The 13,516-nt window shown below is 50.5% G+C and overlaps 1 protein-coding gene across 2 annotated transcripts; it reads right to left on the bottom strand.

Annotated features, from left to right (window-relative positions):
* Positions 1–9,353: 9,353 nt before the first annotated feature.
* Positions 9,354–13,516, bottom strand: RASL11A (RAS like family 11 member A). Of its 2 annotated transcripts, XM_051834126.2 has the most exons (6): positions 13,346–13,515; positions 12,730–12,851; positions 11,524–11,989; positions 11,156–11,212; positions 10,988–11,067; positions 9,354–10,075 (listed from the first exon to the last, which is right to left on the bottom strand). In XM_051834126.2, exons 3-6 carry the CDS (start codon positions 11,645–11,647, stop codon positions 9,608–9,610), a joined length of 729 nt encoding a protein of 242 aa, XP_051690086.1. In that variant the 5' UTR covers positions 11,648–11,989; positions 12,730–12,851; positions 13,346–13,515; the 3' UTR covers positions 9,354–9,607. The 2 variants fall into 2 exon arrangements, with proteins under 2 accessions (XP_051690086.1, XP_002721462.1); XM_002721416.5 differs by having other exon boundaries at positions 12,730–13,516.

Here is a 13,516-nt window from a genome sequence, read left to right on the forward strand (position 1 = left end):
GCTCATCTGTCAAATGGTGATAGTAAGTTGTGATAGTGAGCTACTTCATAGAATTTTTGGGGAGACAACACACCTAAAATGCTCCCTGTACTGAATGGTTCATTTTATGTATCAACTTGACTGGGTTACAGGGTGCCCAGGTATTTGCTCAAGCATTATCCTGGTGTGTCTGTGAGGGAGTTTGGGAGTGACATTAGCACTCAGTCAGTAGATAGTAGAGCAGAGAGTCCTCCATAATGTGGGTGTGTTTCTTTTTTTATTAAAGATTTATTTATTTATTTGAAAGTCAGAGTTACACAAAGAAAGAAGGAGAGGCAGAAAGAGAGAGAAGTCTTCTACCCACTGGTTCATTCCCCAGTTGGCCGCGATGGCCGGAGCTGCGCCAATCCAAAGCCAGGAGCCAGGAGCTTCCTTCTGGTCTCCCATGCAGGTGCAGGGGCCCAAGGATTTGGACCATCTTCTACTGCTTTCCCAGGCCAACTGAGAAAGCTGGATCGGAAATGGAGCAACCAGGACTCGAACTGGCGCCCATATGGGATGCCGGCACTGCAGGCGATGGCTTTACCTGCTACGCCATAGCATCAGCCCCAAATGTGTTTCTTCCAATCAGCTGAACACCTGGGCTGAGCAAAAATTTGACTTCCCCCAAGCAAAACGGAGTTCTGTCAGCAGACAGTCCTTGGATTCAAAACATACCATCAGCCCTCTTGGGGCTCCGGCCTCCTGACTGCACATCTTGAGACATGTCAGTCTCTAATTATAAGAGCCAATTCTTTATAACAAATCCCTTTCTATATCTACCTCGGTGTCTGTACCTACACTAACATCAGTGTAGGTGGAGATACAGACAACTCTTTTTGGATCTGTTTCTCTGGAGAACGCTGACTAATGCACTGTAATACATGGAGCAATTGTGCAATACTTGGTAACGATGGCAACTGCTGTTGTTGTGGGCTCTATTTTTATACTGCAAACAATGCGACCAGCACACAGGCCCCAACCATTGCGGTAGCATCTTCATCTTCTCCCCTAGGCTGGGGAAATTCATGGGCTGTTCTTTGGATATCCTAAGCCTGTTCCCTTTCTCTTGTCTCTCCCAGCATTGGCCACATGTGCTTGTGCATACACACACACACACACACACACACACACACACAGAGATATGCAATTCCTGGAGACAATTCTGGATCAGATTTGTGGGCAGGGGTGCTTTCAGCTCCTGAATGTGAGCTGTGAATTTCCGCACCTGGCCTCTTTCCCTTTCTGTAGTAAACCATTCATCCCGCCTCGCTCTTGGGGTACGGGGATGACAATCAGTCCTCCTGCTACTGCTTCACCCCGTGGGGCTAACGTGCTGCCTCAGAGGGGAGCAAGTGCATGAATCACCAGCAGCTGCCTCTTGGGCTCCAGCTACAGGAGTATCTGAGGAGAGAACCCAGCCAGCAGGAGGGTGGCCCTGGGGCATGCTGACCCAGTGGCCTACCAGGTCGCATCCCCTGTCCACACCCCAGGTGGCTAGAGTCATCTGGTCACAGGGGAGACGTGGATGCTGCCCAGTGAGGTCAACCCAGCCAGCACACAGTCCCTCAGCATCCCCAACTTCATCCTGAGCCTCCTTGCATGTGTGGCTGCCCCAGGAAGCATGAGGTGAGTCCATACCGGGGTCTTGCTTGCAAGCTTCAAACCTGAGATGTGTGCCATTGGTACCCACCAAGGAGCCATTCCTCTCCCACCCCTCCAAGTCACAGCAATGGGATCCCTGGGATTGGGCCCCAGAATCTGCATTTTTAACAAGTTCCCCAAAAGATGATGACACTTCCAGAGGCCTGTCCTGAGGAAACAGGCCAGAGCAAAGGAGACACCTTGTCTCTCCCACAGCCAGGCCTCCTGATTTCTGGGCTCTGGTAACACCTGGCCACTGCTTGGCTTTTTTGATTCTCAGTTGCTTCATCTGAGACATGGATGTGTTGATACTTCTACCTCAATGGATCACTGAGGAAGGTGCCCAGCACGTACTAAGCATCAGTGTGGGAAGAATTATTACTGATTTGAGAGCATGCTCTCAAAGCCCAGTGACCGCCATGGAGTTGCTGGGAGAGTATGTGGGCCAGGACAGGAAGCCACAGAGGCTGTGGGTGTCTTTTGAGTCACCAGGTGATGCTGTGAGGCATGGCCCAGAGGGGGGAGCTGGAAACCCACTCCTGGGCCCACTGGTGCAGCCACAGGTGCAGGGCCCAGTGGCAGTGGCAAAGAAGACAATGCAGAAGTCAGAAATAACCTCAGTCACAGAGAGAGTTCAGATGAACCATCTGCAAATAGCCAACACCAGCATCATAACAGTAGAGTTTATGAAATTTTAAAAACTGCTACCTCTATCCTCTTTCCTATGAGTGACATCTAAGGAAGACTTGCTCTCTTATTGGGAAAGGCATTTATTTGGTTGCCTAGCCCAATTTTGCCAAAGATAAAACTGTGTCTACTGAGGAAAGATAAAAGAAGTGTTTAGAAATGATATTTGTTTTCTCAAGTGAGAAATAAAATTCAGGCCATGGAAATAAAATAGAATACTAAATTTGGGCTGTGGTACTATAATGGATTACTTAATAATGTATAAAACCTCTAAATGGGCTACTGAATTTTTATTTTCTCTTTTTAAAATAGCTGTTGCATTGAGATGTCTACACCTTTAGCTTCTTATAAAAAGTACAGGTAATGGGCAGTGATATTTTCAAGGAGGACAGGGGTACAAATCTCTGTTTTCTGTAACCCCCGATCCACTTTCCCATAGGTATTGGCATGTCTGGGTGGTCATCCAAATCTCTGTTCCCCATAGGTGTTGATGTGTCTGGGTAGGTGTCCTGTTCTCGGCTTTCTGCCACCCCCATTCAAGTTCCCCATAAGTGTGATTTCAAGTTCCTCATGGGTGGTCCTGAGCCCCCCAGGCTGCAGCTAAGCCCACCGACGGTATAACTGTTAGTGCATGAGGCTGCTGAACCTATGAATATTGTAAGAAACCTGGATCAGATGCTCAGTCTTGGGAGGTCATTCCACTGGGCCCATCTACTTAATAAACTGCTGCTGCTGATCCTCCTGTTGGAACGAAGGGAATTTCTCCAATCCAGCTTTCTGTAACACCGTATGGGCAGCAGGGACCCAATCACTTGAGCCATTATCCACTGGCTCCCAGGGCACACATGAGTGGGAAGCTGGAATGAGGAATGGAGTCAGGACAAACCCAGACACTTGGCTATGGGATTCAGGCATCTTAACCAAGCCACATGCCTTCCCTGTTCTAATTTAAATAAAGCATGCTGGTAGGCAACAGCAGTAAATCTTTTACAGATGTAACTGATTAATCGTCAACTGAGCACATGCCTCGATGAATATCGTGTTTAACAATTTGTAAAGTAAGAAATATCCTTTCCCTGGAAGGGACACTTCCACAGTCTTTGGAGAGATTTTTCTCCACTCGCCCACTTAAGCTTATGATGCTCACCCTCCGTAGATTTTGTCCACTACTCAGGCGAAATCGAGTATGAAGTGACACTTCACTCACAGAGCTGCATGAGCTGCACCTATAGGGCTGGCCTGGGCTCCCACAGAAGGCAGGCCATGTGATACTTAGCACACTGCTCCACAGGAAGTGGGTGTTCAATGACTGTGACATCAAATCGTGAGAATCATCATTGGCAAAGCCTTTCTCAAGATAAGAGGAAGACTGAAAGCACTATTTTGTTCAAGTAGGCTTCTCTAGAAAATGTGTTCCAATTAAAGGCGGGGGAAAGAGTCTCCTCCCTGAGTTTGACAGAGGAAACTTAGATATAGATTCATACCCCTGTATTCATGAGCAATATAGACACAGCACAGGAACATGTAACTTCTCTAATGGTTAGCTTAGCAAGTATTTTTGAGGTTCCTGCTGTGTACTTGCTAGAGTTTGAATGTGATTTGGTTCCCCAGATCATGCATTTACACTCCAAAACCTTAGGTTAATGGTTAGTGGATTAATGGTTGATAGATTAAGACCTAGTTGTCCGGCGCTGTAGCATAGTGGGTAAAGCCTTTGCCTGCAGTGCCAGCATCCCATATGGGCACCAGTTCAAGTCCCAGCTGCTCTACTTTCAATCCTGCTCTCTGCAATAGCCTGGGAAAGCAATAGAAGATGGCCCAAGTACTTGGGTCCCTGAACCTGCATGGGAGACCTGGAAGAAGCTCCTGGCTCCTAGCTTCAGATCAGCACACCTCCAGCCATTGTGGCCAATTGAGGAGTGAACCAGCAGATGGAAGACCTCTCTGGGGCCGGCACTATGGTGCAGTGGGTTAAAGCCCCAGGCTACTGCACCACCATCCTGTATGGGCACCGGTTCTAGTCCCAGCTGCTCCTCTTCTGATCCAGCTCTCTGCTATGGCCTGGGAAAGCAGCAGAAGATGGCCCAAGTCCTTGGGCCCCTGCACCCACATGGGAGACCTGGAAGAAGCTCCTGGCTCCTGGCTTCAGATCAGCTCAGCTCTGGCCATTGCAGTCATTTGAGGAATGTACCAGCAAAATGGAAGACCTCTCTCTCTGGCTCTACTTCTCTCTGTAACTCTGTCTTTCAAATAAATAAAAATAATCCTTAAAAAAAAATAAAAGACCTCTCTCTGCCTTTCCTTCTCTCTTTGTGTAACTCCAACTTTCAAATAAATAAATAAATCTTTTTTAAAAACAGAAAGAAAAATCTTTACAACAACAACAAAATATCCCACTTTGGGGGGCGAGATCAAACATTAAGCATAGCTGGTTGATCACACAAAATATCTTGCATTGTACAGTTGACTTGGTAGTTTTGTATAATGTAGAGTTGAAATTGCAAAGGCACAAGGAGCAAAACACCTCTTCTGGCCCTAAATTAACAACTGCATCATCATCTTGTCTTTCCTATTGGCTCTATTGTTTGCCACCACCTTCTATGGATAGTTATTTTAATCCATTTCTCCAAATAGATATTAATAAACTTTAGAATTTCCATTGTGTCCTTCACTTCAACAGAAGCAAAACAAGCTTATTTTCTTCTAGTCTAATTGATTTGTTTTTCTATTATCCCAGTTCGGCTTTCATGGGTTGCATGTGAAGTGCAGAATGCTTGCAGATGTTCAATTTAGCCACTTGGATCTCATCCATTTCTCTAGGACTACACTGACTGTGAAATTAATGAAATCATTCTGCGGCATTTGCGAGTGGAATTAGCAACTGAACCACGGCCACCGGGCACTGAGCAGTGGCGATGGAGGCTTGGGGATTTCAGGGACAGATCCTACAACAGAGGCAGGGATGAGAGAGCTGTGTTCCCACCTCCCTCTTGACGATGGATGTCAGGTCTCATATCAGTGAAGACATTGCAGAGGTAAAGCAAAACTTGGGTAAAAATGTGCAGACTCCGTCCTTTCAATCCAAGTTGCTGGTGTTCTTCCCGGTGTTTCTGGAGTCCCGGCCCTGGCAGAAAAATGACACCTGAGGCTCTGGGGGTTCTGTCCTCCTCATTTTTGAATGAAAGGGAGGTTGGCTTAGAACTCAGCTTCCCCTAGAAATTTTCTTCAACACCCAGCCAAGGCCAAATCCTCAGATCCCATTCCCTACACATAAATCCAACAACTTCCAGCCCAAACCACCTGCTGGCAACTCCATGCAGATCTCTTCAAACTCCACAACAACCATGCCGAGTCTTCCAGATGGTCCCTAACCACTATGAGCCCCCAAGAGACTACTGCCAGCCAGCAGGAGGCCAGGAAAGAGAGATAACAAGCAAGGACCTCTCTCCAAGAGCAGAGAGGCAGCTTCTGTGCTGGGCCGGTGCTGAAGCCCTGGGAACAAAGGAAGCTATGATGCCCTAGAAATCTGTCATTTGTGGTGCCACACAGTGTGGAGGATTTAGCCCTGCCTAACCCATAGCACTCCCACTCCACGGGCAAGCACTCAATGAGAGACTTGGAATACAAAGTCTCTAAACAGAATGACTGAAAAAGTGGAATTGGAAGATAACTGGCCAGCGCCATGGCTCACTTGGCTAATCCTCCGCCTGCAGCGCTGGCACCCCAGGTTCTAGTCCTGGTTGGGGCACTGGATTCTGTCCTGGTTGCTCCTCTTCCAGTCCAGCCAGCTCTCTGCTGTGGCCCGGGGAGGCAGTGGAGGGATGACCCAAGTGCGAGGCAGTGGAGGAATGACCCAAGTGCTTGGGCCCTGCACCCGCATGGGAGACCAGAAGGAAGCACCTGGCTCCTGGCTTCAGATCAGCATAGCGCACCAGCCACAGTGCGCCGGCCGTAGCGGCCATTTGGGGAGTGAACCAACAGAAGGAAGACCTTTTCTCTCTCTCTCTCTCTCTCTCTCTCTCTCTCTCTCTCTCACACACACACACACACACTAACTTTGCCTGTCAAAAAAAAAAAAAAAAAAAGAAGAAAAGAAAGATATGTTGTTGAAGAAGATTTGTGAAATCCGTGCATAATTTTGTTGTAATATGCATTTTTGTGAATTGTTTGAAGACCTTTGGTATGCAAGGATTTCAAAATTGCTTTGCACCAAAATAAATGCATCCTTTTATTCTTATTATTTAATTGAGAAGCACAGAGAGAGAGAGACAGACAGACAGAACTCCCATTGGTTCACTCTGTAAATGCCTATAATGGCCAGGGATGGGCCAAGCAGGAGCCAGGTCTTCCTTGTGGGTACCAGGCACTCCACTATTTGAGCCATTGCCTGCTGCCTCCCGGGCCACACACTAGCAGGAGGCTGGAGTCAGGGAGCTAAAGCCAGGAATCGAACCCAAGCACACTGATATGGGCTGTGGGTGTCTTAACCAGTGGCTTAACCCCTGGGCCAAATGTCCGCCGCAGGATGCAACATCTTACGGGACCTCCTGTGTGAGAACCTGGGGTGAACTACTTCCCACTGTGGGAACATTGCATGGAGCCTTATCCTAGCCCACATGTGAGCTGCTGATTTAGTTACTGACTCAACTCCTGGGACTAACAGCACATGTTAGTCTGAAGACCAACACACTGAGGGCCCCGACCACAGCAGGCCTCACTGCCAAATGATTCTTCAAAGGCCTGGTGCTTGAGCTTCAACAGGACAACACATCAATCTCCAAAGACTTGCCCATCACAGCACCAGCCTCCAGCAGCAAGGGACCCCAGATCTCCACTGTGCAAGTCAAGCCAGCTTCTCCTGAAAACCACTCACATGAAGGTGCACCTTGCAGTGGGCATTTAGCCTAACAGTTAAGACAGTGGTTAAGATGCCTGAATTCCTGCTGTGATGCAGTGGGTTAATGCCCTGGCCTGAAGCGCCAGCATCCCATATGGACACCGGTCTAGTCCCGGCTGCTCCTCTTCTGATCCAGCTCTCTGCTATGGCCTGGGAAAGCAATAGAAGACGGCCCAAGTCCTTGGGCCCCTGCATCCATGTGGGAGACCTGGAAGAAGCTCCTGACTCCTGGCTTTGCATTGGCGCAGCTCTGGCCGTTGCGGCCAATTGGGGAGTGAACCATCAGATGGAAGACCTCTCTCTCCTCTCTCTGCGTAACTCTTTCAAATAAATAAATAAATCTTTAAAAAATTAAATTAAAAAAAGATGCCTGAATCCCACTTCTGTGCTCCTGGGTTGGATTGCTGGCTCTTGACTCCAGCTTATGGGGATCCTGGGAGGTAGTGGTTGTCGCTCCCCCTCTTCGTGGAGGAACGACACAGGACCCTGCGCTGTTCTTTCGTCTGCTCGGCCCTCCCCGGGTTTGCTGCTGGTTCTTCCCGGGTTGGCTACTGTCCCTTCCACCTCCGTGGAAGGGAGGTTCCCCCTGGCCACTTTCCCCACTTCCGCGGGGGAGCAGCACACCGCCGGCCGGCTCTCTCGGGGGCTGCACAGGTGTTCCTTCAGATAGATGTTCCCCTTAGATGTTCCTCGTGCATGTTGTCTCTCTCTTCCTTTATAGTCCTCTTCCACCAATCCCAACTCTGCTACCCACACGCCGAGTACGCTGCTCTCCTCCAATCAGGAGCAGGTCCTGCAGCTTGTCAAGTTGGTGAGAGGCAGCTGGGTAGCAGCTGTTGCCTCCTCTCCCAGCGCCATATTGTGGGAGAGCAGATGCATAGAATAAGTCTTAATTCCAGTAACTTAGTCTAGTCCGAGTTGCTCCCCACAGTGGTGATGGCTCAATAAATTGGGTCCCAGGGGGAGACCTGGCTTGAGGTCCTGGCTCCAGATTTTGCCCTCTGCCCTGCCGTAGTTGCTGCAGGCAGTTGAAGAGTGAACCAGGGCATGGCAGCTCTCTTCTGTTGCTCAAAAAAATTAAAAAGGAAATTTTTTTAAGGTATACCTAAAATGTATTAGACTTCACTTTTCATGGAGGCCTGATTCCATCCTGATTGAACAACTGGCCTTCAATGATTCTGGAACTCACTGTGTGGCTAACACATCTCATCTATGCAGTATAACCCCTGTGATGTTTGTTTACATTATTCTTGCACTCTCTTAAGCCTTGTGAACCTAAAATTCTGTCTATATTGCAATAAACCATGTTGCTCAGTGACTCATACTTTGATTGTTCCCTTATCCATATGCAAGAGGGTCAGAGAAACACAGAGGGAGATTTTGAGGCCATTCATGGATGGGAGGGCCCACTTACATAATACTAGGAAAGGGCTTATCTTAATTCAAGTAGAGGATGTATTTATATTTGCATTAATAAATGGAACTGTCATTTAGAATTTGTAATTTTTCATCATCTTATTACAATGTACCCATTCCCTAAAACGCCCAGTGTGGGGCTGGCCTCGTGGCATAGTGGGTTAAACTGCCAGTTGCACCCCCAGCATCCAATATCAGCGCTGGTTTGAGTGCTGGCCGCTCCACAAACCAGCTCCCTGGTAATGACCTGGGCAAACAGCAGAAGATGGCCCAAGTGCTTGGGCCCTGCACCTGCATGGGAGACTCAGATGCTTATAGCTCTTGGCTTCAGCCCGGCCCAGCCCTGGCTATTGTGGCCATTTGGGGAGTGATGCAGCAGGTAGAAGGCTGGTCTCTCTCTAGATATAGATATATAGATAGAGAAACTCAATAAATAAATCTTTAAGGAAAGAAAAGAAATTCTCAATGTCAATGTCAGGACTACGGTGAAGTGCCCTGATCAGAGAGATCGTGCAACTCAGATCCCTCCCCTCTGGCACACACTTCTCCTGCTCCCACAGTGATTCCCTCTGCATGAACCCCTTCCCACCACAAGACACCAATCAGGGTTCAGACTGGGGCCAAGCACTGAGCAATTCTGGGCTTTGCTGCAAAGATGATTTCCATAAAAAGACACTTAGGAAACAAGGAGCAATGTTGCCATGTTGCCTTTAATGGAAAAGTGCTTAGCAGTTAGGAGTTTTTTAAAAAGTTCTTTTATTTAGAAAAAACATATCTATCCAGCTTCTAGGCAATCTCTTGAGTTTGCGGAAATACGCAGCCACTTGAAAACTAATAAAGTCTTTAGAAAAATAAACTCTGAACACGTGATTAAAAGGGGGAAAGCCCAGTCTTGTTAGCTGCACAAATGCATAAGAAAAAGGAGCCGGGTCTGTCCGAGCCGGTTCACCCCAGCGCAGAGGCAGCTTTGACTTTGGAAGATAGAGCCTGCTTGAAGCGCCGTTTCAGGTCCTGCATGTTGGGCGAGCGGGGCCGGGGGATGACGGAGGCCCTCCGCCGCTCCCCGGCCAGGCTGTGCGCTTTGCTTACTTCCTTGCAGAGGTGCTGAAACACTTCACAGACGTCTTCGTAGTTCTCGCTGGTGGAGATTTCAAGGAACAGACTGCCCAGCTCGCTGGCGAGCTGAATGCCATCCTGCGTTTGCACTTGCCGAGCATGCTGGAGGTCGCCCTTGTTGCCCACGATGATGACGGGAGCTTTGGAGTCAGGATGGACCTTCCGGATGTGCTGGTACAGGGGCCGAATGGCCTGGTAGCTGTCGTAGTCTGTGATGGAATAGACCAGAAGAAAGCCCTCGGCCCACTGCACACATTTGGACAGGGAATCCACCGCCTGGCCAAGGCCATCCTGCGCCTGAGAAACATCAAAAGGAGAGGCAGTCAGGGAAGCCCTCAGTGGGGGGGCCCTGAGCTCAAATTCCACATCAAAGCTGCCCTAGAAGAAGGGCTTGCAAAAAAAGCCACTGAATTTCAGGTTGCACCCAGCATCTATAGGAGGCTTTTGACAGAGAAAAGTGTGAGCTTGCGGGCCAACTCCCTGCCTGGCTGTTATCAATGCTTTATTTTTAAGCCCCTTGCATGACAGGCAGTTTCTGTAGAATTGTTACTGGCTGAAGAATGACTTTGAACCAGTAGGGCTCAATTTTTAGAAAACCAACTCCTAATAAACAAAACTTTGAAAAGAAGCCAAGATAAATATCTATTCCCAAACCCATAAAAATATTTTTAGCAGGCAACTTCTCCAGAATGTTACAGAAACACATTCCTTTCCGTGGGCTCTCCCACTAGACTTTCTTCCCTACCAGGGAGTAGCAATTAGTAACTTGTTAATGAAGTTACATTCCAGATGCTGGCCAAGAGTTACTTGATTGCAATTACTGTCTGACTTGGGGGAACAGCCAGCAACTGCAGAGTTTCCGCAGTCCTGGCTAGGCGAGAAGACTCTCTCCCACCAAAATCCCATCAGGCTGGTTTTGGCGAAAGTCCCCCATGGTCCAGCACTGGAAGAAGCGGTGAGACCCGCCCGCCAGGTGTGCAAAGACAAACGGCAGGTGGCCGAGAAGAGGAAGCTGCCTGGAACCACTCAAGGCCTCAAAGGGTTTCTAGCACACCAACCCCACCTGTGAACAGCTCATGCCTGCACTGACAGCAATCCAACCTCTTGCTCAGACCCAGGAGCCGCGAGCTCAGCGCCCATACCCTACACCATACTACTACCACCCCAGCGGTGTTCTGGGGCCAGCGGTTTGCTCCCCACAGGTCTTACCTGGATGCCCCCAGGAGTGTCCTGGATCTGCAGGGATAATTGGTCCCCCTCCACATAGACGAGTCGTGAATACAGTTTGCCTGGAGAGACGAAAGAGTTTGCTTTAAGAGCCTCACTCTCCGACCACGGAAGAGAAAAGGGAAGCAGGGAGAGTGAAACCATTCTAACCTGTATTCGGTTCATAGTCGCCAATGAATCTCTTGGTCAGGAAGCGCACGATCATTGCTGGAAAGCAAATCGAAAAAATTAGTTGAAGGAGGTAGGCAAGGGATCAAAGCCGGGCACTCCCGGGCCGCTGGGTGCAGACACTACCACCCACAGCTCTGCAACGCCCAGGACGCGGGGGGATGCCCTCCGCGGGCTTTCTGGCAACCCGGGTCCCGAACAGGTGCCAGCCCAGGGAGAGCCCAGGAGGAGATGCTCTGGGAGCCGGCGGGCGGGAAAGGGCCCAGGGCCGTGCCGGCACCCTCTGAGGCGCGCATCCCGTCAGGCTGCTCCTGCTCCCAGCCAAAGCGCCCGCTTCCCGCCGCACTCACCACTCTTTCCCACGCGGCCGGCACCCAGCACAGCCAGTTTAATGTCCTTGGGCAGGAAGCAGTCCGTGGAGGACTCAGGAATGGGAGCGAGCAGAAAGTGCCCGGACATGTTGGGCGGCCGCATGGAGCGCGCTCAGGAACGGAGCGCAAAGCCGGCGGCCAGGCAAGGAGCGCGGGATCCCCGACGCTCGGACCAGGCAGTGGCAGGAGGAGCTGTCCAAGCCTGCGGCTTTTAAAGGGCTGGGCGCGCGGGACAGTGCGCGGAGCCAGTGCGCGGGGCGGTGCGCGGCCGCCTCCAGCCCCGCCCCTTCCGCGAGCAGCACGGAGTGGGCGGGAGTTGGGGGCGCCGAGGGGAGGGTCTCCGCGGCGTGCGCAGCGCCCGTCGCTCTCCTGGGGCGCCGCGGAGCCTCGGCCGCCATCCAGGCGTACTCAGCCCCTCGGGTGAACCCGAGAACGTGGTCGAGAGCTGGAGGACAGAAAGAGAGAAGGAGCCATCAGCTGGATGGTGCTGCAACATGAGAGCGTTAGATCTCTGCTGAATGTCGCCCCTTTTGTTTTCAGAAAGTGCTTACGGGGGTGACAGGAATAAGGGCGAAAGGAGGGGATGCGAGCCCTGGTTTAGTGCCTGCGAAGTAACCGTGACCTTGCCTGGATATGTGCATTCCGCTGGGGGGCAGTCGTTACGTGCAGCTCAGCGTGCACACGCAGCCCCCTTCCTGCAGGCTCGGGAATTGACTCATTCGCGGCCGGGAGCTCGGGCGGGCAGGAAAGGGCCCAGGGCTCCTTCTCCATCATTAACCCCGTTCAGCGCTCTTGGGTCATGCCTGCTTTTGCTACAGTGTTCAAGTATGGGCTTCTTGGTACGTGGTGGAGTGTAGGCCGGGAGGAGGGGGTGGGGGGAAGACAGCACCAACGAGAAATGTGGCACAGTTGCACTTCCATGGCAAGGCAGATGGCTCGGGACCTCATCCTTGGACAGGTGGAAGAACTTCATGCTCCTGGCGTCCTGCATGCCAGGCTCCCAGCCCATGCATATCCACCCCTGAACATCTCTGATGTTCATTCACAAGACTGTGGGTCAGTGAGTGTGCTTAAGCTATGCTAGGCCAGGCTCTGCTGGTCTTGACTGAGTTTCCAGGCTCAGGAGGGAGTGAGAAGAAGGTAAGGGGGTGGAGTTAGAGGGGTGCTGCTCCAGAATGGCCTTACCTGGGTATGGCCCCTGGTGGAGCTGTAGGCTATCACCATGTCACCGGGCAGCCAGGGAGTCACCCATCTCTCTTCATCCCAAGCGTTGGCCTGGTTTGTTCTCCTGCCAGCTGAGCAGATTTCTAAGCGAGTGAGTGGAGATGGCTGAGTTCACCAGAGACCTGGGCTCCAGGGCGTAGCATCTCACTTGTGCTGCATTATGTTGACTACAGCAAGCCATGAAGCCAGCTCCAGGTGCAAGGGGTGGGGAAATATACTCTACCCTTTCATGGGAGGAGCAGCACAGCCATTATTTGAAAGGGTGGGAGAGGCAAGGGGTCCGTTTTGCAATTGGCCACATGAATGATTATGCCTCCATCTGTCAACCCACACCGGTGATCTATGAGTCATCCCTGACTCCAGCCACCTCTGACTTCATTGATTAATCACCAAGTTCCATCCTTTCTACTGCCTACATTCCGTGGTGTCTCCTCCTGTCCATCTCTACTGCTCTCATTTCTCAACTGAATAATCCTGAACTTGACCAGAATAGATGGTGACTCAGTTGACATGTTCATCCCCTGGAGATGCATTCCTTGACCACTGCCACTATCTCTGACTCCAGTCTCCCAGTTACCTGCTCTCAAGGCACCCTGGTCCAAATCTCATTGTTTTCTACTGGAATATTTGTTTCACATCTGTCTCCAGGGTGAGCAGGTACTCTAGCTGGTGTCTCTCATGGTGCCTGGGATGTGCAAGTCCTTCAGTAAATGGCCAACTGTGTAGATGAAGACTTGGATGGCTGGTG

Source organism: Oryctolagus cuniculus, chromosome 9 (genome assembly GCF_964237555.1).
Source record: "Oryctolagus cuniculus chromosome 9, mOryCun1.1, whole genome shotgun sequence".
Classification (NCBI taxonomy): Eukaryota; Metazoa; Chordata; class Mammalia; order Lagomorpha; family Leporidae; genus Oryctolagus; species Oryctolagus cuniculus.

Coding starts and splice junctions, on each gene's coding strand:
- RASL11A (XM_002721416.5), bottom strand. CDS start 11,647: ATGCGGCCGCCCAACATGTCCGGGCACTTTCTGCTCGCTCCCATTCCT. Junction 11,213..11,523: donor CGGCCGCGTGGGAAAGAGTG/GTGAGTGCGGCG, acceptor TTTGCTTTCCAG/CAATGATCGTGCGCTTCCTG. Junction 10,076..10,987: donor ACACTCCTGGGGGCATCCAG/GTAAGACCTGTG, acceptor GATGTTTCTCAG/GCGCAGGATGGCCTTGGCCA.